The following is a 24,181-nucleotide window of genomic DNA, read 5'->3' as shown; positions in this document are numbered from 1 at the left end:
TGATACGAGCCTCTCAGACTGTGGTCCTTGATGTTTCATGCCAGTGCAAATTTCCGTAAGAGGACAGCTACTTTACACTTCCCCCTTATCCAGGACCTGGTACAGTTATATTGACATGTGGGGCACCACCCTGGGAAACTTGCCTGCCAAACACAAAGGCAGGCAGGCATGAGGGATACAAGATGTCATGTGGGCACACAGCATCTATTCGTTTTTCTGGCCCCTGCACTTGCAGTCTAAAGGACTGCATATTCCTGCTGTCTATGCGGCAATGTGGTTAAGAAAGTTAATCGATGGGGAGTCACTTATGGCCCCACAGGGGCTTCTCACCTCTTTGGGTTTCCATTTCTCAAGCGTGAGCTGGCCAGAGTTGTGACTGTGACTCTATGGAGTCAGGGAGTCCTCTTCCCTCCCTCCCAGATCAAGACTCATGCAAAACACTGGCAAAGGAGCTAAGTTTACATGTCTAAATTTTATTATCATCAAGTCACAATGCCAATCACATATGTGCGCTCTTCAAAACAGTTACAAACAACAATACACATGGAGAAATTCTTGCAACAAAACACAGTGGACCAACAGAGACAACTGTCACAGTGTCTTAAGGTCTGGGAATTTGGGCATGCGGCCCACTGGCTTGAGGAGACGTCTTCGGGTTTAAGGCAAAGGGAACAGCCTACAAAAGGCACAACCATGCGCTACCCTTGGAAGAATCTCTTAGTTATTTCCTCCTTGGGGGTTCCAGCTTGAGTGCCTCTCTCCCCTCCTACCCCACACCTGTGACTCAAAGTGGTTAAGCCAACTGCTGAAGAGAAGGGACAGAATTAGTGATATTACTTGGGGAGAGACACAGCTGCCACCTTTTCCCTCAGGTTCTGTAAGACAGGGACAGTGGCCAAGTGACCCCTGGCAGATGCAAGTGCCGTAGTAACAGGAATCTCTTCTGCAGAGGCAGCAGGGGCGTGGTTCAGTGCCATAGATAGGGAGGAAAGGAGGGAGGAGCCCTTGCCCTGAAAAGTGACTGCTTTTAGGCCCAGGTGTGGTATCCTGTTTGCAAGGACAGGAGTAAAACTGTCCTTGGGAAAATAAGGTAGTAATACCTAAAACACTTATAGCAGGAAAGACGAGGAGAAGGGCAATTGCAATGGACAGGGACGATTGCTGGCTAGGTAATATTTACCTCTAGAGATGCATTGGTCCATAGCAACTGGAAAAGGGTGTGGTAGAAAGGATGGGAAAAAGAGCAGAGCCCTCTAACTCCACTCACCTCAAAGACTGAGCCCTGAGGACTGTGAATACACACCCCAAAGGTGCAAAGGCTCTCACTCTACCCTCCCTTTCCCACTAAATCTTCTGGTTTGCCATCTCTCCCCACTGTTGACATTCTGCCTTCAGTAGAGAACTAAAGATTATCAGAGTACAGAGACTGATGGAGGCTCAAAATTCTAAAAACCGAAGTCAAGAAAAAGGGCTCCTACCACAGTGAGATTTTCTCCACAATGGGACATTCTGTGCAGACAGCAATGCTTCCACAGTATTAGAAAACTTAACAAACTCCAAGTACACAATAAAAAATGCCAAGAAAAAAATGAAAGGTGAGCTCTTTGTAGACTTGGTGGGGGCAGACTGGATGGTAAGTTCTCAATTATCTGGGATGTAGGGAAAAGCCAAAAGGGAACCCAGAGGAGCTAGTAAACCAAAGAATGAACTTGTTTAATTTAAAGGCAGAGAGAGTGAAAAAGAGGGGCAGGAGATGGGGTAGGGTGATGGACTAAAAGAATATTAATTTAAGAACAACAAGCCAGGCTTTAAAAATGGACATCTTAGAAAACAAAACAAAACAGGACAGAGCCTGGAGGGGAAGACACGAATTTCCCAGGAGAAAGTGAAGAAGAGCAAAAGACGTGGGCTCCTAGACTCAGAAGCCTGTGCTGTCTGGATCTCTGCTCCTCTGAGCACAGTCGACACAAATGCAAATTGAGAATGGGAGGAAGTCCACTTGTTTCTCGTTTATCCAAAAGAGCCTATCCTCAGAGGAAGGCAGGAGTCCTCTTCATTCAGTTGCTCACTGGTAGGAGCCACCTTGGATCTTCAACGCTCTCCTGGCGCAGACAGCCAGTTGTTTTCTCTTCTCTCCTAGGTTTTCATTTCTGCTGTCCTGACAGGAGTGAGAAAAAGGGAAGAGCCACCAAAATGTTACTGGACCTTTCAGACATTTACAAGCTATTTTCAAAAAGCCACATTTCTAAATAATGTACACTAAAGAAATATCCCTAAAACACAACAACAAAACCTCCTGGTTTCTGTCCTCCACAGCCTTTGTTTTTTAAAGAGTGGTTTTTAAAATCTGTTTATTATTATCATTTTTAAAAATCTTTTGGCCGTGCTGCATGGCATATGGGATCTTAGTTTTCCAACCAGGGACCGGACCCATACCCTCTGGACTGGCAGCTTGAAGTCTTAACCACTGGACCACCAGGGAAGTTCCTCCTCCACAACCTTTAGAACTGGCTATGCTATAAAACCTCAAATTCAGATTTCCCCTTTTCTTTAATAAAGAATGCCCTCTTGCAGTTTTTCCTTCCATCTTCCCAAATAAAATGCTGCCACACTGACAATGGTTTCCACTCAACCCTACTTAATGCATTCATAAAACAAAGAAATTGGCAAATTTTGGGACTCCTCTAAGCCTCCCCCTGAGATATCCCATGATTACAACTTAGAGCATTAATTAGGTGATTGTTGAGCAAGTAAGCATGAATATTAGTTTTAAGAACATTCCGAGTCACAATAAGTTTTACACTTACTTTTATTTGATATTAGATTTAAAATATTCAGAAATTCCTATTAGCTGGAACCCCTGCTTACAACCTGAAATCATAAAGTTGAAATTTGTTATTAGGTCATTATTTTTTAAAAAAGAAAAAAGAAAAAAGACCATTTTCCATAGAAACACAACAAGAAAAGGAAGGAAATCTGAAGAAAAGGAAAGCCCACTGATGTCAGATGTGCCCTAACATCCTTTATTCAGAGCTCCTCTCCTAGAAGCTTGCATACCTCAGGCGGTGGGGGCTTGATGGTGACTGGCTGGGGAGTCCTCCGGGGTGGGGAGGGCTTTGGCTGCACCTGCTGCTGGGCGGGGTTATAGTAGGTCACTCCTCCATATACCTGCGATGGGGCCTGGGAGCCCAATAAGCAAGGAAAAGAAAAAGGAATTAATTCATCCAAACTATGCTAAACAGGAAATATTATTCAGGCACAAAAATAAGAGTATAGGGGAATTTTTTATAATTTATAAGGGGAATCTGTAAGAGTATAGGGGAATTTCTAAGCTGCCCCCCTTTAAAATAATTATTTTTTTCTGCCTTAGTATGTCCTAATATAGTTCCTACTTCTTCAAAGTACTGCCCAGCTTTCTCTAATTCCTACCATCAGCTGACAAACAGAAGACACTGAGTTCAGTGGTAACACTCCAGATACCAGATGGTGTTAACCTGTTGGGAGTTAAACAGCACAGGGAAGGGTAGGGCTGGTAGGTAGAATATGGCTTTATTATGCAGTTAAATAAATTGCAGACATGCCCACCTAAGACATACTAAAACAACTGAATGAAACACTACTTTAAAAAATGGAAGAGAATGCACATATGATAGGCATCACCTCAGTAGCATTTCCAGCTCCTACCATCACATGCAAATCAGTGGCACCGAAATGCTCTCTAGAATTCCTTGAGTATTCTCCTCATCCTATATTCTTGTCTGATTTAAAGGATGTATACTTAGGAAAATCTCATCAGCCATCTCACCTGTGTGTTAGGATACAGATGAGGAGGTGGTGGGGGAGGCAATGCCCCTGGAGCATAAGGGTAACTGGGGTTACCAAAGTTCATGACGCCTGGAGCAGAAAAGTAAGTAGGAGCAAGCAACTGCTGAGGTGGTGGCTGCCCTGGAGACATGGATACTGGTGGGGGATAGAGGCCTGGATTGGGCAGAGGCGCCGGTGTCTGATGGGGATGTAAACCTGGACAAGGAGAAGAAACAACAATTGAAACAAAAGGTAACACCTTTTCCATGGGATGCCTGGCTGGACTGTTCAGCACAAACAGGCTCAGATTTTAAGTCCTCAGGATGGACCCAAGAGGAGTTTGTTGCCCATGTAGCCAAAGTGGCCAGCCTCATAAGCAAGCAGCATAGAGCTGAGAAAGTTGGGGTTTGTGATGCCCCCAACACACATCCTTACGTACTGGAAGCATATAAGCAGAGGTGCAAAGCTTACCTGGGTGGGGAAGGTGCATTTCTGGCTGTACAATCATGCCCTGAGGAGGCAGTGGGGCAGGGCTGTCACCATGGGTATAGATTGGTCCCTGGAACTGCACTGTAAGATATCACATTGGGACTCTCATAAATCCTCACTCTTTCCATCAAATGGACAAGTTTCCTTGTCCCCCAAGCCCCTGATAAGATGTTCTCAATTTTCCATATGAAGAAAACAGCAACCAGAGAATGTTTGTTAACCACCATGAAAGGTCACAAGGGAAGTTCAGAAGGCTGGTCTTTTAGTTCACTCCATCCTACCAAGAAGGATATCCCAGCTATAAAAATAAACTCACATGGATCATAGTAATGTCCTTCCATGATGCTGATATGCACAGGAGGGGCAGGGGGCTCTGGCACAGGTCTTTGCCGTTGTGATGAATAGCGTTTGGCTCGCCCACCCTGGACACCCTGAAAGAAAGAGGTCTGAGCAAGAAGAGTTCCAAAAGGCTGACTCTCTCCTAACGTCCCATAGATACTGCAAAACATTTACTGGGTACATGGCTGTATTAAAGAAGTATTTGCAGGACTTCTCTGGTGGCACAGTTGATAAGAATCCGCTTGCTAATGCAGGGGACATGGGTTTGATCCCTGGTCTGGGAAGATTTCACATGCCTCAGAGCAACTAAGCCCATGTGCCACCACGGAAGTCCTTGCGCTCCAGAGCCTGGGAACTACAATTACTGAAGCCTGTGTGCCCTAGAGCCAGGAAGTCACAACTACTCAGCCCATGTCCCACAATTACTGAAGCCCATGCGCCTAGGGCCTGTGCTCCGAAACAAGAGAAGCCACCACAGTGAGAAGACTGTGCACTGCAAGTAGACAGCAGCCCCCACTCTCCACAACTAGAGAAAACCCACTATACCAACGAAGACCCAGCGCAACCAAATACATACAGTAGTGTGTACATGCCAAAAAAAAAATTTACAAAATGAATTGAAAAACTGATGAAAAACATTAAGCTCTAAACCCAAACCTAAACCATACATTTCCAGAGACCCTAAAAGGGAAACATGGGAAAACTAACTTGGCTTAAACAGTGACCAACTGTGACATGCAACCCTCTACTACGTGCGCCCCTTTCCTCCTCTGTACCATTTCTTCCATCCGGTTGAACTGAGGTGGAGGTCCTGCTCCCATGTGTATGTGGTTGGGCATACCTGTAATACACCAAAAAAGTCACTGCTGCAGAGCAGATAGATGTGAACATAACTAAAGATACATCAAGAAAATGACAGGGTGAAGAATCCAACATGGGGAATGGCTCTCATCTTTTAAACTAACAAAATCCCTTGTAAACTATCTCTGCTTCCTGTCAACACCAGCATTTGGAAATTTGCCCCCATTGCCTGCCACCTTAATATAGCAGTAAAGCCTTTGAACATGAAAAAAAAAAATTACTTCAGTAATGCAGCTCAGAAAATGCAAGTTCAAAATTTTCCCATCAAATATTTATCATACAGAATCCCTGGGAGGTTATAATTAGCATATAATATTATCAAACATATTGGAAAATCTCAACTCTAATGTTTCTGAGCAACAACTAGGCAGAGAAGGATGTTCTAAATCTACCTCTGATTATTTCTGGCACAGAGGTCTAGGCTAAAAGTATGGGAAGAGATTCCCCTCTGGTTGAAGATGACTCAGGACAAAAAAGGAATGTTCTAGAGACTGTCTTCCAATAGTAATAAGGCACTGGCAGGATAGAGTGTATTTCTCTATCCAAAGATCAACTCCAGGTCCAGTTTAGGCTAGGCTACCCTAGTTTTTGGTACTCCAAAATTAAGCACACCAGAGAAGGATGCTAAAACCGCCAATCCAAGTGAGGTTTTCCTATCTAAGTTTGAATTAGATTTCAGAAACAATGGAAAAGATCCTCTGATCTATCTGACTGGAGGAAGAAAAAAAAAAAAGGATGGGTCAAAGGGATGGTAGGTAGTTCCTAGTCATGAGCACTATGCTGTCCCAACATGGTATCCACTAGCCACATATGGTTACTTAAATTTCAATTAATTAAAAATGAAAAGTTCAGTTTTTCAGTCACTCTGGCCACATTACAAGTATTCAAAAGCATCATCATTACAGAAAGTTCTACTGGGCAGCCTGGCTCTAGAAGACTAAAACATTTAACCATTAGCTAAAATAATAAAGAACACTGCCTTCTTCCACTTTTTCTACAGAGAGTGGTAAAGGATTCTGCACTCAAAGCTCAATAGTGGTGACTGATCAGTTAATAGTAAATAGTAAGCAAAGTAGTGGGCTAGTCTTATGTAACAGATAAAGCTGCTCTGAGCTCTTTGGATGAATATACCTATGGATCCATTTGTTTCTTGCAATTAATGAAAATGAAGATATTGTCAGATACCACATCTCTGAGAGACATTAGTTCCATGCCCCTAAGTCCAATGATGCAAAGGGATAAAAGCTAGTCATTAACCCTAGGTACCTACCCCGAAGCTCCCGTGACTGCAGGAAGGCAGGCTGCCCTGGACTCCAATTTTGTTCTGTTATATTTAGTTGTGCCACATCTTGTTCAAGACCCCCTGTAGTAGAATCCACTGGAGCCTCCCAGTTTCCAGTCTTAACAGGCGTAGGAGGTGTAGCTTCTGGAACTGGAGGTGCTGGGGTCAGCCCTTCGGGTGGAGGGGGCACCTCCTCTGCAACCTTGCCTGCATCTCCAGCTTTGATTCTGGTTCTTCTTGCCCGGGAATAGGATTTCTTTTCAACAGGCCTGTCAGGAGCTGGTGGTGCAGTATCAGGAGCAGGATTTGGTATCTCAGGGGCTACCTCTTCCTTCTCAGGACTGCCAAGCACTTGAGCATCTGCTTCTGGAGATGGATCCCTTACAGGAGTCTGCTCCAAGTGCCGAGACCGGTAATTAGTCTCATGTTTAACAGTCTCACCAGACCGGCCAGCGTGCTGTCCACCAGCTTCTGCAGGCCTAAAACCAGTACGACCTTCCTTGAAGCCTCCAGATCGAGAGTAATTCCTGGGAGCCGACATGCGGCCAGTACCTGCAGCATTCCTGTTGATAAATGTCCTGGGTGGTAGGGTGCCCCCAGGACCCTGGTGGCGGTGAGACTTACTTGGCCGCTCACCAATCCAGTTTGGATCTCTTTGTGGAGGACTCCCAAACCTGAACAAAGGGAAGAGAGAAATAATAAAAGGGACCACTAGATATATAAACTGTGGGTCAGGCAGACTTCCCATATTCCTCACCCATTCAATTACGGGCGGGAATGGCATTTTTTAAAGCAGAAGTTTTTTTTTTTTTTTTTTCCTTGCAAATATCAATAATATAGGCTCCAAAATGTCCTCACCTAGGTTTCCGGATTCTTCGGGGTTTGATATCATCAGGATTGTGAGCTGAGCGGATGTCATAGCCATAAAGAGCAATGAGCTCCTGTCGGGACTTTGGAGCCTGTTCATCTTCCCGAAACTTGTCATGCTCCCAGCGACCCTCATCCTTCCACAGCTTTCGCTGACGTCCCTTGGGTCTGGTTGGAACCAGGGAAAAGTGTCTTAAGTTGGCAGACTCTGCCAAGTAAAGATGTTCATGAAATAAACAGGGTTGGCAGAGAAACATTAGGAACTCAGGTAATCTCTCCATCTTCCCAGACAGGTTATACACAACAGGCCTTCCAAAAGCAAGGGTGAATCACAGCACCGCAGGGCCTGCTGGGCATCAATGTAACAGGTATAAAAATAAGGAAAGCCTTTACTTCAAACTACTCAGCACTCTGGAAACATCTCTCTCCTGTAAGGCCACCTATGCAAGTATTTAGAGGCCTTGAGCCTCAGATTAATGAAGGCAGTGGACATAGAAGTCTGGATCCCAGCTCCTCCACCAAAACTAACTAAATATTCTAAGTCTTACTTTCCTCATTTGTACAAAGGGGATAATCATAATACTTACCTTAAAATGTTGTGAACAGTAAATAAGATAATACAGGTAAAGCACTTAGTAAAGTGCCTGGCATGTAGTAAGCATGGAATACATATAATACTAACACATTACAGAGCAGTAGCAAGGGGCTGTTACCTGACTTCTTCCTCCTGAGTCTGCCCTCGAAGATCATGCTCAAAAAAGAGCCCTTTCCGGGGTATGTATGCTGGGTTCTTCCGATCTTCATCATCATCCAAATGTTTAGGGCCCTTTTTACTGACTTTGTTCTCCACAGGCTCTGTGCTTTCCTGTCAGACAGATAAAGAGCTCTTTACTCACTCCAAGCTTAAAAGCCCCTATTCCAGAACTCGAATGGAAATGGAACCCATTTAGTACCTTTGGTGGGTACTAACCTGTCCATCCCCACTTTGCCTCTCTCCAGTCACAGTGCCTTTGGTGTCAGGCTTTTCTTCTCCCTTCTCATCTTTTGCTGAAGAATTAGCAGCATCATTGGCTTCTGATTTCAGCTCCACTTTGGAGTTTTCCTCTTCACTGTACTCCCCGTCATCGCCCTGAAAAAAGTTTCCTGGTACTTTCTTGGTGGTCCCATGGATAAGACTCTGTGCTCCCAATGCAGGGATCCCAGGTTCAACCCTTGGGTCAGGGAACTAGATCCCACACATTGGCAACTAAAGAGTTTGCATGCCCAGCTAAAGATCCCACATGCCGCAACTAAGACCTGGTGCAAATAAATAAATAATTTCCCTTTAAGTTTCCCTGTTAGCTATGGAGATAAGATCCAACTAGTGCATTTAAAAATTTTCCATTCTTTAGGAAAACATTTTCTAACAAATTTTACTATAATGCAAGAATTAAAAGCAAACACTTCAACATTTTTACTAAAATTTCTACTGAATAGAAGCATCGTTTTAAAAAAATTAAAACCACATTAAAAAAACCTATACAGGGAATTCTCCAGCAGTCCAGTGGTTAGGACTCTACACCTTCACTGTCAAGGGCCCAGGTTCAACTCCTGGTAGAAGAACGAAGATCCATCCACAAGTTCCATGGCTCAGCCAGAACACACATACATAAATATATGTGTGTGTATATACATACACGGCTTCCCAGGTGGCTCAGTGATAAAGAATCTGCCAACGCAAGAAACGTGGGTTTAATCTCTGGGACAGGAAGATTCCCTAGAGAAGGAAATGGCAACCCACTCCAATATTCTTGCCTGGGAAATCCCATGGATGGAGGTGGGCTCCAGTCCATGGGGTCACAAGAGAGCTGGAAACAACTTAGCGACTAAACAATATATATATGCACACATAAACAAGCTTATATAGATCTCTGTTAGGTTTTCCAGTAAGATATGCATGGAACTGTCAGGAGCAGCAGCCTCTTTCACTAAGCTTATTGTGATAATCATTCCACGATGTAAGTCAAACGATTATGCTGTTGTTACACCTTAAACTTATACAGTACAATTTTACCTCAAACTAAATGGCAAAAAAAAACCACAACAAAACAAATAGCTGCAGCCTCTGGGGAAGAAGCCCAGGGCCTACGGATCAGAGGCGTTTAGGTGTCTAAAGCATACAGAAGAAGCTTTCTTTTTGATAATTTCTCTCTCAATGAACTGTCTCTTAAACATGCAGTGCCTAATAACTACACTCTAACTCAAGCTGTTAATTCTCTCATCTCAAAATGTCTTACAGCAGAGATTCCCAACCTTTTAGATTACATGAATCCCCTTTTAGGACCTAAAATTTTCATAGAATCCCATGAGAAATAGCACAGTATAGTACCCATGAACTGAGAAAACACATAATGACAAACAACTGCTATATGTTCAATAATACTTTAAAATACATTAATATTTTTAATTAACTTATATATTAAAAAATAGTAGTATATAACATAGATGTTGATTTGGTCTATAGATAATGGAAACAGAGTTAATGAATTTGCAATCCCTTATCATAACTCCATACTTTCCCACGGCACTATTACTTTCAAGTTGGGAAATAGTGGCTTTCATTTTTTTTAGATCTATGATATGAACACTAAATTTTCTGCCAACAGGAGAGCTCTTTGGCCAATAACTCTGTCTAGAATGATATAATTATAAAATTTTGACTTGTAAAACTTTAGAACTTGTATAACCACTGCATCTTAGGGAAAAAAAAAAAAATTAACGCCCAAGTGCTCCCTTCCCTTTCCTTCTCTTGGCATAGCAAGATTGAATAACCAATCAATTACACTTCAATTTTTTAAAAAACTGAATAATCCTGCTTGTGACGTAGAAAATCTATCCATACAAAGAAGGGTCCTAAGGCCATCCTTTAAATTAAGGCAACTAGAAAGGGTTAGGCAAGAGAGGTGTGGCTTGTTTCAGGTAAGGAAAAAAAGAAGCTAAGATTCATGCTAAGCGGGCTGGCTTCAGACTAAAAGTTACTCTCTCATATCCTGGTCCTTCTAAGATTTGGACCTAGTGAGGCAGAGCTAAAGGCTAGGGAAGTAGGTCTAGAGACCTGATGCTGCTGCTGCTGCTGCAAAGTTGCTTCAGTCGTGTCCGACTCTGCACGACCCACAGATGGAAGCCCACCAGGCTCCCTGTCCCTGGGATTCTCCAGGCAAGAACACTGAAGTGGGTTGCCATTAAGGACGCAAAGAAATGGGTTCAAAGGAAGGTGGTCTAGTCCCCACTGCTGGGCTAACAAGTCAGGGTGCCCAAACACCTCTGCCCCCAGCAGACATGTGCACTGTTCTCTTATTCTTCTACTGGATCTGACACTCAATCTGTAACAGACCAACTCCAGGCCCAGGATGGCCTAGGAATCTGATCAAAGATACTGAGATTCCTGATGAAACAAGAAGCTCTCAAGCCCTAAGTTTCTGACCTTTTTTCAAACAGGACCTAGACTGCCAGACTGGCCCAGATAAGCCAATTAATTACCCTTCCCCTTTATTCCCTGTCCAGCCTAAGTATTTTGGCCTCTGAGTGTTTTGAGTTAGGATTCCCAGAAAGATACTGTTATGAAGCTCACAGACCACACCCACACTGTAAGAACCAAGCCCTTATTTACAGCTTTTTAACAACCAAGTACTCCAGATTCTTCCCATTTTCCCTCAATCACAAGAAATTTTCTCTCCTCTTGAGCTGGAAATGGGTGGGTGGTAATCATTCAGTTCTTTCCTTGGTCCTAGATTCCCTGCAGCATGTGTTGCAAGAACCTTGCTTGGTGTGTATGTGACCTTAATTCACTGCTTCTCCCCGCTTCAACCCCAAACCTTCCCCCCTCCCAACAAACACACATTGACTGAATTCAAACATTTGAAAATAGTATCAGCATGAATAATGAGAGAACTTTGTTTCATGCTCTATCCCTTCTTAGTCTGTAGTGGAATGTCAAATGAGGCAACTCTTTTATTCTAAAGGAGAAAGTAATTTTGTTTCCAGGGCAGTACAGAAGATACAAATAGCATAGTGCTGAGAAGACTCCAAACTAGCATCAAAATCTGGTGTAACTGAAGCCAAGGTGTTACCCTAGGGTCAAGCTTCTTTGGCTACAGAAGTGAAGTGTTAGTGACTCATTTCCAACTCTTTGCCACCCAATGGACTGCCAGGCTCCTCTGTCCATGGAATTCTCCAGGCAAGAATACTGGAGTGGGCTGCCATGCCATTCTCCAGGGGATCTTCCCAGTCAAGGGATTGAACTGCAGGCAGATTCTTTAGCATCTTTGCCTACGGACTGACATCAAAACCATTTTCCCTACCGCTGCCTTTCCCATTTAGTGAACACCCTCCCAACTCTAAAGCCTAACCCTCCACTTAAGCAACTGCTTCCCTGGCAGAATTCTCACGCAGATGTTTTAACTCATTTTTCCATTCCCCACATATTTCAGAGTAAAAGGGGAATCGAATCTATCTTTCTCATTCTCAATGTCTCTTCCAGATCTCTGTCGCCTTTTATCTTTTATTGAAGTATAGTCGAATTATAATAATTTTAATTATTGCTGCACAGCAAAGTAGCATAGTTATATATATATAGTATATACATGGAATATAACTATATATACACACATATATATATATATGGGGGGGGGTGTGTTCGTATGTATGTGTGTGTGTGTACACACACAGGTTTTTTTTGGCCTTGCCACATGGCATGTGGGAACTTAGTTCCCCAAACAGGGATCAAAACTGCACCCCATGCATTACAGGCACAAAGTCTTAACTACTGGATCAGAGAAGTCCCTATACATTCTTTTTCATATTCTTTTCCATTATAGTTTATCACAGGATATTGAACATAGTTCCTTATGCTGTACAGTAGGACTTTGTTGCTTATCCATTCTACATATACCAGTTTCCATTTGCTAATCCCAACTCCACCTCATTTTAAATTCCTACTTCTCTGAGGCTTCTATCATCTAGCTATGTCTTACTTCTTGAAAGTTTGGATTACACCATTTTGCTTTTTTTCTTTGATAAAAGACCTATAGTAGTATTTGTTTTCACAAACTGAAAGAAATTTGAAAAAGATTTTTAAAAAAAGGCAAAAGTGAAAACTGCACTCAGTGTTTGCTCTGCAGTGAGTTGTCATACAAGCAGCTCTATACCCTAAGCTGAAGGCGTGGAACCACCAACCACCAAGCTCCTGTCCTGAGAACTACACTCAGCCTCTTAGCATCAAGCTGCCACAGCTTTGAACTGTGTCTGTGAGCACCGGTGCTTTACCTCAGTTAATTTGGGCATCACTTGCCGAGAAGCGTCCTAAGGTAATTGCTTCTTTGCTTTAAGTCATTTCAACTTACAAAAGGTTTCACAGGGACACTCTATAAGTTCAACGGGAAAACCTCCACCTTTGTCTTTGCCTGGGTCTACCCTGTCACTCATCTGAAAATTATGGAAATAAGCTCACACTTTTCATCTCCACTTCAGTCATCCACTTTCATGTACACATGTCAGACCAGTCTTACCTGGAACTGCTATACATTTTAAGTAAATCTGATCTACTTTAAAAAATCTTAAATTTAAATACCCCAGGTTTTCATCAGTACTGCCACATAAAAAAGAATGAAGTTACATTCTTACCTCACTCCTCATACAAAGATTAACTCAAAATGGATCAAAGACCTAAAACTAAGAGCTAAAGCTATAAAACTCTTAAAAGAAAACAAGCCTTTGGATTTGGCACAGATTCAGCAAAAGCTTCTTTGACATGCATGACACCAACAGACACAGGCAACTAAAGAAAAAACAAATATACTAGACTTCATCAAAACTGAAAACTTAACACCATTAAAGAAGAATAAAGACAACCCAAAGAATGGAAAAAACACACTTGCAAATCATACAGATGATAAGAAATAAGTCTAGAACATGTAAAGAACTCTTACAACTCAATGAGTAAAAGAAAACAAACGACAACGTGGGACTTCCCTGGTGGTCTAGTGGTTAAGAATCCACCTGTCAATGTAGATAGAGGACACAGGTTCGATCCCTGGTCCAGGCAGATTCCACATGCCACAGGGCAACTAAGCCCGTGCACCACAACTACTCAGCCCTACTAAGCCTGTGCTCTAAAGCCCGTGAGCAACAACTACTGAGGCCTGTGCACCCTAGTGCCCATGCTCTGCATTGAGAAACCACCACAATGAGAAGTCTGTGCCACTGCAACTGAAGAGCAGCCCCTGCTTGCGGCAACAACGAAGACCCAGCACAGCCAAAAATAAATAAATAAAAAATTTAAAAATGGACAAGGTATCTGAATAGCCACTTCTCCTAGGAAGATACACAAATGGCCAACAAGCACAAGACAAAATGCTCAACATCAGGTAAATACATATCAAGTTACCATTTTACACCTATTAGGATGACCAGAATTAAAAAATCAAGACAATAATAAGTGCCATTAAGTATGTGGAGAAACTGTAATCCCCATACATGGCTGCTGAGAATGCAAAATGGTGCAGCTGCTTTGGAAAACAGTCTGACAACTCCTCAAACAACGGAACAGTTACCATATGACTTAGCAACTCTATTCCTAGGTACATACCCAAGAGAAACGAAAACACACATCCACACAAAAACCAGAACACAGATATTTTTAGCAATATTATTCATAAAAAAATAGAAACTCAAATATCCGTCAGCGGATGAATGGATAAATAAAATATAGTATACCCATACAATGGAATATTGTGTGTGCTTAGTCACTCAGTCATGTCTGACTCTGTGACCCCATGGACTGCAGCGCACCAGGTTTCTTTGTCCATGGGATTCTCCAGAATCTCCAGGTGGATTCTTTACTGTCTGAGCCAGGGAAATCCCGCAATGGAATATTATTCAGCCATAAAAAGAATGAAGTACTGATACATGCTACAATTTGGGTGAAAACTTCGGAAATAATGTTAAGTGAAAGAAGCCAGTCATATGTTATCATATATGATTCTGTTCATAAAGAAGGCCAGAATAAGGAAATCTCTAGACACAGAAGGGAAGTATGTGGTTGTTAAGGGCTGGAGGGAATGAGAACGGAGGAGCTGTGGGCGGTGAGTGACAGTTAAAGGGTACAAAATTTCTTTTTGAAGTAATGAAAATATTTTGAAACTGACTATGGTAATGGTTGTACATACTTGTATACACTAAAAACTACAGAACTAGACATTTTAAACTGGTAAGTTGAATGGCACATAAATTATATCTCAATAAAGCTGTTTTCTCCCCAAACCCTGCCTGTTATTCCTGTCCGTCCCCAGTTATTCCTTTATTCTTCCCTCTCATTTCTTAAGACATCCGCTTCATTGACATTCCCACCTTTTCCCTGCCTATCAGTCCTCTCCCACATTCGCCTTCTTCTCTCTCTAGACTCTGTGGCCTGATCATTTCAGCCCTATCGGTAGCTCCCTCCAATCCCCTATTCCCATGTGCTCAGGACTGGATCAACCAAACTGCCTGCTTTTCCTAAGCTTACAACTAGACTACTGATCATCACTAAGGGGGATTAAAAAAAAAAATCCTACAACTTTATTTATCAGTGCCACCTCCAGCCTCAACTATTTAAACTTCCTTTATCTCAAAATTCCTATACCGTCCCTTCATCAACAACCATTCTTTTATGTTTTTCCTCCTATTATATTTCACAAGGAAAACAAAACAAAGGGAACACCAGCTTCCTTCCCATACACCTTTCCTTCCCACCTCTCTATAATTACAGCGGAAGACAGTTTTCTCATCTGGTTCATACTTCTTCTCATATACTCAATCAAGGACATTACACACTTAGTACCTATCCTCTCCCTTTGCTTTCCCTTTTTAATCGTTTCTTCAACCTTTAGGCATACTTGATTCTCCAACTCAAAAAATAACACCAAACCCTCTCTTGACCTTAGAGCCTTCTTTCCAGCTGCCATCTCTCTAGCCTCCCTTTCACAGTCTAATTTCTTTAAAAATGTTTCCTCAGAGATTCTGGAAAAAATGGCAGCAGCATAGTTTTTGATCTCTTCAAATCTCCACATCAAATGGGGGCTTCTGACAGCAAAATCAAAACCCTCCGGACAATATTTACAACAAAACTGGGTTACAAGGTATCCCCCACACCCCAAAATACAAGCACATGAGCAAAGCAACGACTGCCACAAGACCTGCATCAGATTGGTGTCAGGGCTGGAAAAGCAGAGAGTGGTAAATGGACCTGCAAACAGGAGAACCTTGAACTAGTCAACAGGCAGTCAACAGAAAGTAAAACCAAAAACAACAGTTGAAACCAGAAGGGGTTTTGCTGTCTCTAATAGAATGTGAGTTTACGGATCTTGCAGTAAGAAGGTCCGAAAGGGCTGGAGCAATCCAAGCCTTATGAAATCTTAAAATCAACCTGGCTGCCAGGGGTTCCCTTGAGGATAGAGTACCACACTGAAGATAAAAATTGTTGAGAAGATACTCAGTTCAGCAGAAGAGGGACAAAAGGAATGAAGGAAGGAAGAAGGTCCAAAGCAAATTAGAGAAGGGAACAAAACCAGGAAATCTCAGAAAGCCATATATATATATGTATGTGTGTGTGTTTTAACACTAGGGGAAAACATCTGAGGAGGGAGTTCTATGAAGTTAGAAAAAGCTACTTTGAGCCATACTTCCTTTGAAAAGATCAGGAAGACTACGTAAAAATCAACAAAAGAGAAATACAGAGATCAAATCCCACAGAAACTTACTAAAAGAAAAAAAAAAAAAGTAGAATAGCACTGGTGGTTCAGATGGTAAAGCATCTGTCTACAATGGGAGAGACCCGGGTTCGATTCCTTGGTCAGGAAGATCCCCTAGAGAAGGAAATGGGAACCCACTCCAATACTATTGCCTGGAAAATCCCATGGACAGAGGAGCTTGGTAGGCTACAGTCCACGGGGTCGCAAAGAGTCGGACACAACTGAGCGACTTCACTAGTGACTAGTGACTAGCACTCCTACAATGAAAGCATGCCAGAAAGACATATGCATATCATACCAAAACTGCAACTTCTATTTCAAAATGAGCAAAAAAAGACATTAAAAATATTATATATGGCGTGAAAGAACATCAACCAGAATTTTAAAAATCCAGAAATGAACTCAAGAAGATATTAGAAATTTTAAAAATCATTTAAAATATAAAGTCTAGAACTAGAAGGAACACAAACAAGAGTGAATAAACACAGTAATCGAAAGAAAACAGAGATACTACAAAGGATTAAAGAGAAAGGGTCATTTACTGAAGACAGGAAAAGAGTATTTGGATGTATTTGGATGGAAGTTCCATGCCATACTATACAGAGCCTCTCATACCTATGAATACTGAACCAGAATGACTGAGTCCAAGACAAAGTATAATATAACTATCGGACCTTAAAGGAAAATATACTGGGAATATCCAGACAAAAATAGCAAGTGACTTATAAGGGAAAGAAAATTAGGTGATCAGCCAGTTCTGTGCAAGATAAAAGCTTTGGGTCATATTGCTATTTTCCATGGCTACCGTGGAAAGACAATTTGCAAGAAATACAACGGATACAGATAGCATGGTGAGTTGCACAATGAGTGAGTGGCCATCAAAATCTTTTTAAAAGATACACTATTAAAAAAAGGATGAAAAACTAACCTGTCAGACTAAGAGACAGATCAAAATTTAAGAAACAGGCAAAACTAAGCATAGCATCTAGGTATACACAGTTAGTAACTAAGAAGAAATGCAATCAAGTAACAGATAACTACGTAAGGCAAAATATCAAGTCAAACTCTTTAATCTAGATCAGTGCTGTCCAACAAAACTCGCTGGAATGAGGGAAATGTTTTTACCTATGCACATGAAGAGTTGAACTTTTTTATTAACTCGAATAGCCACATATGGCTGGTGACTATCCTATTTGACACAACAGAACTACACTCCTCTCTTAAATTTTAGGCAACACATACCAGATATTGCCACATCAAAGCTGCACATGTTCCTCAATCTCAAAACATCCAAAACTTAACCCAACACTGTCCTTCCCGGAATCTCTTCCTCCTGTGGTCCCTTTCTTAGTGACCAACACCATTCTCGAAACTGGGCATTACTTGGACTCCTTTTTCTTTTTTTTTTTTGATATTACAAATGTATTGAACTTCAACATTATTAGCACAATCTTTTTTCTTAAGGTAACAACACTTTTTTTCCCCTTATAATTACTAGTTTTTACAACAGGAGCTGTATCGCACATGTAATGAAACTGTATTATGATACTTTACTTATGAAAAAAGATTTCTCCAAATGATATATGCTCAAATGTAAAGGGTAAAGTAGAACTGCGGTGTTAACACAGGAATGTGTGTCAAAAAAACAAAATTAATTTAAATAAGTCATTCTAAATGTTAACATTAGAAGAACTGGGTGAAAAGCCTATGGAACATCTATATTCTCTTTGCGATTTTTTTTTGTAAATACAGAATTACTCCAAAATAAAGTGTATTTAGAAGAAAAGTCCTGGCAGTTCTATTTCATTTACTAATCCAAGGGAAGTTTATTGAGGGCCTATCACAGATACTCTTCTAAGCTCCCAGGATAGAACAGTGACAAAGACAGTCTCAGCCCTCCAGGAGCTTGCATTCTGCTCAGAGCTGAAGGAAATGGATATTAAAATCTGAAGGTTGGATTGCAGACAGGTCATGTGAGGCAGAAGTAAGTCTTGGGACAAAACAACAGAGGACACTCACGAGCAAGAGTCAAAACATTCAGCATTATTCTAGGGCTTTGGATGAAGCTAGAGAAACCCAGATCACCAAGCTCCCTCACCCCATTCCCTTCCCTCACCATGCTGCCGCTGTTCTTGTCAGTAAACTTTCTGGCTCTATCACAGGCATCTGGCCAGGTCCCAGCCCTCACCTGGATCAACATCTCCCGTCAGGAGAGGTCAAACAGTGCTGGGCATCTAAAGCTTATAGGAACCAAAACAGCAGTCTTTCCAGTTTCAGCAGAATTCTCTTCTCTGACTCCTTAATTCAGGCTCCACATTCAATCAATCAAGAAATTCTGTTATTAATAATAATACCTAAATATCTCTCAAATCTACGTCTTGCGGTGCCACTGCCATCGTCCCTTCTTTAGGGCACTATCACGCTCCTTGGACTACTCTCTTAACAGCTCTGTCTTCAGTCTTCCCTCATCTTCAGATCCTCCTCCAGTTAAGCCTACAATAGCCAGCCTTTCTTTCTTTGCTGTTAGAGTAACATCCAAACTCATTATATACATAATGGTAAACTGCTACAAAGTCACAATCACCAAACCTCACTGAATACTCCACATTGCCTGGCAGCCTTTCCGTTGTTTCCATTCTTTAATGACTCCTGCAACCAGTTACTCACTCCCAAACCTCTCATCCTCCTTTAATTCTTTGTGGGTAACTTTACAACTGACTTCACAGAAAGTCAGTCAACCACCAGTCACCACGTTTTGCCATCCCACAGCCTAAATGGCTGCCAGTGCTGCCCACTTCTGTTGCCACTGCCGCCACATTTTCTGCTTTCCTAGTCTTCCACAGTAGCTTTCTTAACTAGTTTTTTCTGCCTCTAATCTTGCTCCCTTCAGATAATTCTCCCCACTGCACACAAAACAATTGTTAAAGATAATAATTTTAAAATATTACTGTGAATCAACCTGGGATGTTGTTAACATATAAATATCTGAGTCTGCCCTCCTGCAAGAGTCTGTTTCAACAGGATTTTCTTTCATGTAGACGTTCCTTGGATCTGACAAACACTGCTTTAAAATTTAAGTCTAATCCATACTCCATATCATACTCTTGTTTAAAACCCTGTTTTACTTTCTTAGAATAAAATCCAAATACTTTTTCAACCAGGCTTATAAAGTGCTTTAAGATTTAGACTGAGATTCATCCTTACCACCAGTTATACTAAATCTTCCATGTCCTGCAACTCACTATCCTCCAATCCCACCCCTTCTGGACGTTCTTCTTGGACTGTTTCCTCTGCTAAGAAAATTCTAGCTAGCTAACTCCTACTCATCATTCAGGTCTCTATTTGAAGAGTCCCTCCTGTAAATACTTCCAAACACCCTATACTCAGTTAGCTGCCCCTGCCATGTGCTCCCAAAGCACCCTATGCGTCCCATATCATGGCATTTAACAAAAGGTTATTGTAATTACTTAACTGTCTGTATTTTCCCTCTCTGATCTGGAATGTAAATTCCATGAGGGCAGAACCATGTATCTTTTATTCCAGGGCCTAGCACAGCTCCTGGCACTGAGAAGGCATTTAATAAAGAGAAAGAAGAAGTAATCCCTGCATGATCTGACCCCTACTCTATAATTTGCCTTTATTTCTGGTATCCATCCTGTCCCAACGATGCTCCAGCCACACCAAACTACTTCCATGTTTCCAGATAGTCAATCTTCCCTCCTATCTCTGAGCTTTTGCAGCTGTTGTTCCCTCTGCCTAGAACATGACTTGCCTGGCTAACTCCAATTTATTCTTCTCTGACTGCCTAATATGGAATCAGTACCCAGTCATTAACACCTTATTTAACCCAACCGCCAGCAGTTGTCACCAAGTCCTATGATTTCCTCAATGTTTGTCTGACTTCCTTACTAAGCTGTAAGATTCCGAAACATAGGAACTTTGTTACAGTGTTCACTTTTGCATCTCCAAGGCTTAATGGTAATTCTAGTATGTAGTAACAGTTCTACAAAATTTACAGAATGAACCTTTGAATCCACAATCCAATTCTTTCTATATAAATCAGAGCTCTATTCAACAGTTCCAGGAAACAAGTAGTCATTCTGATAACATCTCTAGTTTATCCAATCAAAGCAAACTAAGTTCACAAACATTTGGCTTAGGGAAACTTTCTGCTAAAGACAGAAAACCTCATCCATAAACTGAGAAATGTTTCTGACACAAACCACTCAGAATCCTACCCTTCTGAGGTCTTCAGATATACTCAAAAAAATACCCAACTGGCTGGTTTCACCACCTAGGCATCATAAAATGGAGTGTGAAACATCCTGTGAAGGGCCAAAGAATGTTCTCATTCTCATATTTAGCATCTTATTTTCTTTAGATAGGGTGAAAGGTCAGCTATCAACAGTGTAACACATGTGGCCTGAAGAGGTTTATACAAAGCTTCCCTCTCTGTAACTGAACAACACTTTTTATAATAGTTTTTCAGAAGCATAAATGAAGAATGCACAAGTGGAGTAACAAACAGGTCAGATGCTTTCAAACCACAGGTGGGTACAATTTTTAAAACACATTTTCCAACCTACATCATAGGAAAAAGAATCTATCACACTCACTTCTGAATCTTCTGCACTTTCATAATCCGAGAGAACAGCTGAAAGAAAACAGAAACACATAAAGAAAAAAAAAAGCAACAGAAATTTTATAATTACATCTTCCAGGGCTTGTTGTGGGTCAAGCTAAAACTCTCATTTAATTCTGACATCAACCTATGAGGTTAAACTTATAGTCCCCATATACAGATGGAAAACAGGTTCAAAGAGTGGCTTTGACTTTCCCAAGATCATACAGCTAAAACTTATGCTCTTGAACGTTAAACTACAAAGAGCTCCTTTGTGGCACCCTCCCCAAAACCCTTAACAGTCTGCTGCTGCTGCTGCTAAGTCGCTTCAGTCGTGTCCGACTCCGTGCGACCCCATGGACAGCAGCCCACCAGGCTCCTCCGTCCCTGGGATTCTCCAGGCAAGAATACTGGAGTGGGTTGCCATTTCCTTCTCCACTAAACAGTCTGAGAGGATGTCAACTGCTGCAGACAGGTGACCTGAGTTTGGGGGAAAAGATCTCTATCATGATGCTACTCACCATCGCCCTCGATGCCATCTTCACTCTCCTGAAAGAAAGAAGACATGGGTTAGTTCTATGATTTCCAGGGGGTGGAGAAACGAAGAATGAACACAAAATGGTTGAAAAGGAAGACGAGGGAAGGTATATCTTTAACAGGCAAGATCTGAGGGAGGTCCCATCTATCCACCTCCAGTTCCAATTTCTGAATAAATATCCGCTTTCCATCCGCAGCAGCTCCGCCTGTCCCCCAACAAACCCTCAATCCCTTCTCTTCCCTTGGAGCTCCGGATGCAAACCGCACCGGGATCGCTCTCCTCTTCTCCAACACACTACGCCTCAGCATCTACAGTCAACTCCCAGCCTCCCATCACCACCTACACCCCGCCCCCGGTCCGCCCCGCCCGCGCGCACTCACACACTCCGACTCCTCAGCGCTCTTAGCGCCCCCGCTCTCCACTCGCCGCAGATGAAGGGCCCCAGCTCGGCCTCCGCGCTGGGAAGGCAGAGAGCCGCTGCCGCCGCCTTCAACGCTACCGCTGCAGCTCCCGCCGCCCCGCGCCGGGGAACCGCCGCTGTCTGAGCCGGAGGCACCAGATTCTTCGTCCTCGGTGTCCTGCGAAGCGCGCTGCCGCCGCCGGTCCGCCATCTTACGGAGAACGGCCGCCGCTGGCCAGATCCTGACGTACCGCGCCCGTCGCAGGGGCTGCCGGGAGGCTTGAGAGCTGGTCCCAGCATGCTTCACTTGCGGCGCTGGTCGCCCCGTTTTTCGGGGGGAGGGGCTAGGGGCGGAGCTGGCACGCTGCAGCACGTTTGCGGGTGCGCGGAATTGCGTAATTGGTGACATGAGGGGGTGTGGTGAGGCCCCTGACTTCCCCGCGGTTGGGCCCCTGGCGAGGAGAGTTGCTCTTGGGCGGGCAGTCGGCTCCGGTCCTTGCCCGGCCATCTTGGGCTTGAGTGGATAGTGTTGACCTGTCACAGCTTCACTGCGGCGTTAGAGTTGTTTTATGATTTTCTTTTTCATCTCTCATTTCTACCTACGTTTGAAGCAGATCGTTTGACTGCATTCGTTTGCTTAGTAAAAACCACGAATCAAGGGAAACCTCTGAAGCCGTTGTGCTGCTTCAGATTTATCTATTTTAAACTAAAGGGCGGGGGAGAAACCAGTTGTCTGTAGGGAAGCCCGAGGATTTAGTGTTGCAGCACTAGTGTTTCCCCTGTGTTCTCATTTCTTCCCCCTTCATGTGTCTTCCCACCCCAGCCATCACCTCCCTGAAAGTGCAGGCTAATACGATGTGCTTAGTCGGTCAGTCGTGTCCTACTCTTTGCGGCCCCATGGACTGTAGCCCACCAGGCTCCTCTGTCCATGGGGATTCTCCAAGGAAGAATACACGGACGGGTTGCCATGCCCTCCTGCAGGGGATCTTCCCAACCCAGGAATTGAACCCAAGTCTCCCACATTGCAGGCGAATTCTTTACCGTCTAAACCAGATGGTAATCTTACTAAAATTTTAGAACCGACTTAGAGATAATCATAGGAACGGGCATTGGTTTAATATCCCAAAATGATTTTCTTGCCAAACGGGTAGATGACGGAATGCTGTGATTTTAGCAACACATTTTTCAGCAAGGAAAAAAAATTTGTATATTTTCTCTGTACCATAATAAAAAACATACAAGAAGCACGAGCTAACTGTGCACCTAAAGGAGTACACAATAATATACACCCGAGGAAAGTCACTATCATAGCACAGGACTCTGTCCCGTGTAATGCTTTTACAAATAATATAGTCAAGGCTACTGATGCTTATCAAATTTATAGACATTATGAAACTAGACGGTATTATGAATGCCTTCAGAGATAGGATCCAAATAGAGCTCAACTGGTTAAACAAGTGGTAAAATGTGACAACTTGTAAATACAGGTCCAAAAACCAACTGCTTGGGCTCAAAATGAAGGATATATGATTTTTAAAGTGTTAAAAAAAAGAAAACCTAGAGGATCCTATCAATCACAAAGTAGATTGATACAGTAAGGCTGCCAAATTTAGTGTCTAAATAAGTAAAGAGATAGTCTGCCACTTTGCCTTTCAGTTGGTCTGCATTCAATTTTTAAATGGACTTGAGCAAATTGTTCACTCATCCAGAGAACTGAAACATTCAAGATTCTTTTGAGGAACAATTGTAAGAGCTCTGAATGTGAACCATGAAGATTGGGACTGCCACAGCAAAGTATTTGAGGGACTATGAGGAAAGGAGGAATTGATTTTTTTGTCACCCTGGAAAGCAAAGCAAGAACCAGTGGGCTCAAGTTACAAGAACTTAGATTTTGTCAATGAGGAAGAGTTCTCTAACATTTAGGAAAAACTGGACAGGAGAAAACGAAAGTGTTAGAGAAGAAGCTGGATTTCACTTGTCTGGAATGTTGTCAGAGGGAAATCATGTACTTGGGTCAGACTACATGACCTATAAGGTCCTTCCAGCTGAGGTTTTATTAATTAGACACCAGGCACCAAGCATCCTATCATCTCTTATTGTTTTTTAATTGCCCATTATCTGTAAGGAAGAACCCAGGACAAAGAGATGGAACATACACTGTGTTCATACACAAATGGGAGTTAGTATCTCATATAAAAGGGAAAATGGTGTT

At 42.5% G+C, this 24,181-nt stretch overlaps 1 protein-coding gene across 1 annotated transcript; it reads right to left on the bottom strand.

The window, feature by feature from the left end:
* Positions 454 to 22,854, bottom strand: CASC3 (cancer susceptibility candidate 3). Its single transcript, XM_018065023.1, has 14 exons — positions 21,950 to 22,854; positions 21,553 to 21,580; positions 21,027 to 21,064; positions 8,613 to 8,771; positions 8,356 to 8,507; positions 7,634 to 7,810; positions 6,764 to 7,449; positions 5,409 to 5,473; positions 4,610 to 4,724; positions 4,276 to 4,374; positions 3,806 to 4,020; positions 3,058 to 3,180; positions 2,808 to 2,871; positions 454 to 2,158 (listed from the first exon to the last, which is right to left on the bottom strand). Exons 1-13 carry the CDS (start codon positions 22,475 to 22,477, stop codon positions 2,848 to 2,850), a joined length of 2,409 nt encoding a protein of 802 aa, XP_017920512.1. The 5' UTR covers positions 22,478 to 22,854; the 3' UTR covers positions 454 to 2,158; positions 2,808 to 2,847.

The sequence above is a fragment of the Capra hircus genome, chromosome 19, assembly GCF_001704415.2.
Source record: "Capra hircus breed San Clemente chromosome 19, ASM170441v1, whole genome shotgun sequence".
In the NCBI taxonomy this organism is placed as follows: domain Eukaryota; kingdom Metazoa; phylum Chordata; class Mammalia; order Artiodactyla; family Bovidae; genus Capra; species Capra hircus.
The sequence above is the reverse complement of the archived record's forward strand: the minus strand, read 5'-3'. Positions and strand labels throughout refer to the sequence as shown.

Excerpts from the sequence above, each read along its gene's own strand:
- CASC3 (XM_018065023.1), bottom strand. The coding sequence starts at position 22,477 with ATGGCCGGGCAAGGACCGGAGCCGACTGCCCGCCCAAGAGCAACTCTC. Across the intron at positions 7,811-8,355 it reads ACTCAGGAGGAAGAAGTCAG|ACCCAAGGGACGTCAGCGAA; the intron begins GTAACAGCCCCT and ends GGTTCCAACCAG. Across the intron at positions 7,450-7,633 it reads CGAAGAATCCGGAAACCTAG|GTTTGGGAGTCCTCCACAAA; the intron begins GTGAGGACATTT and ends CCCTTTGTTCAG.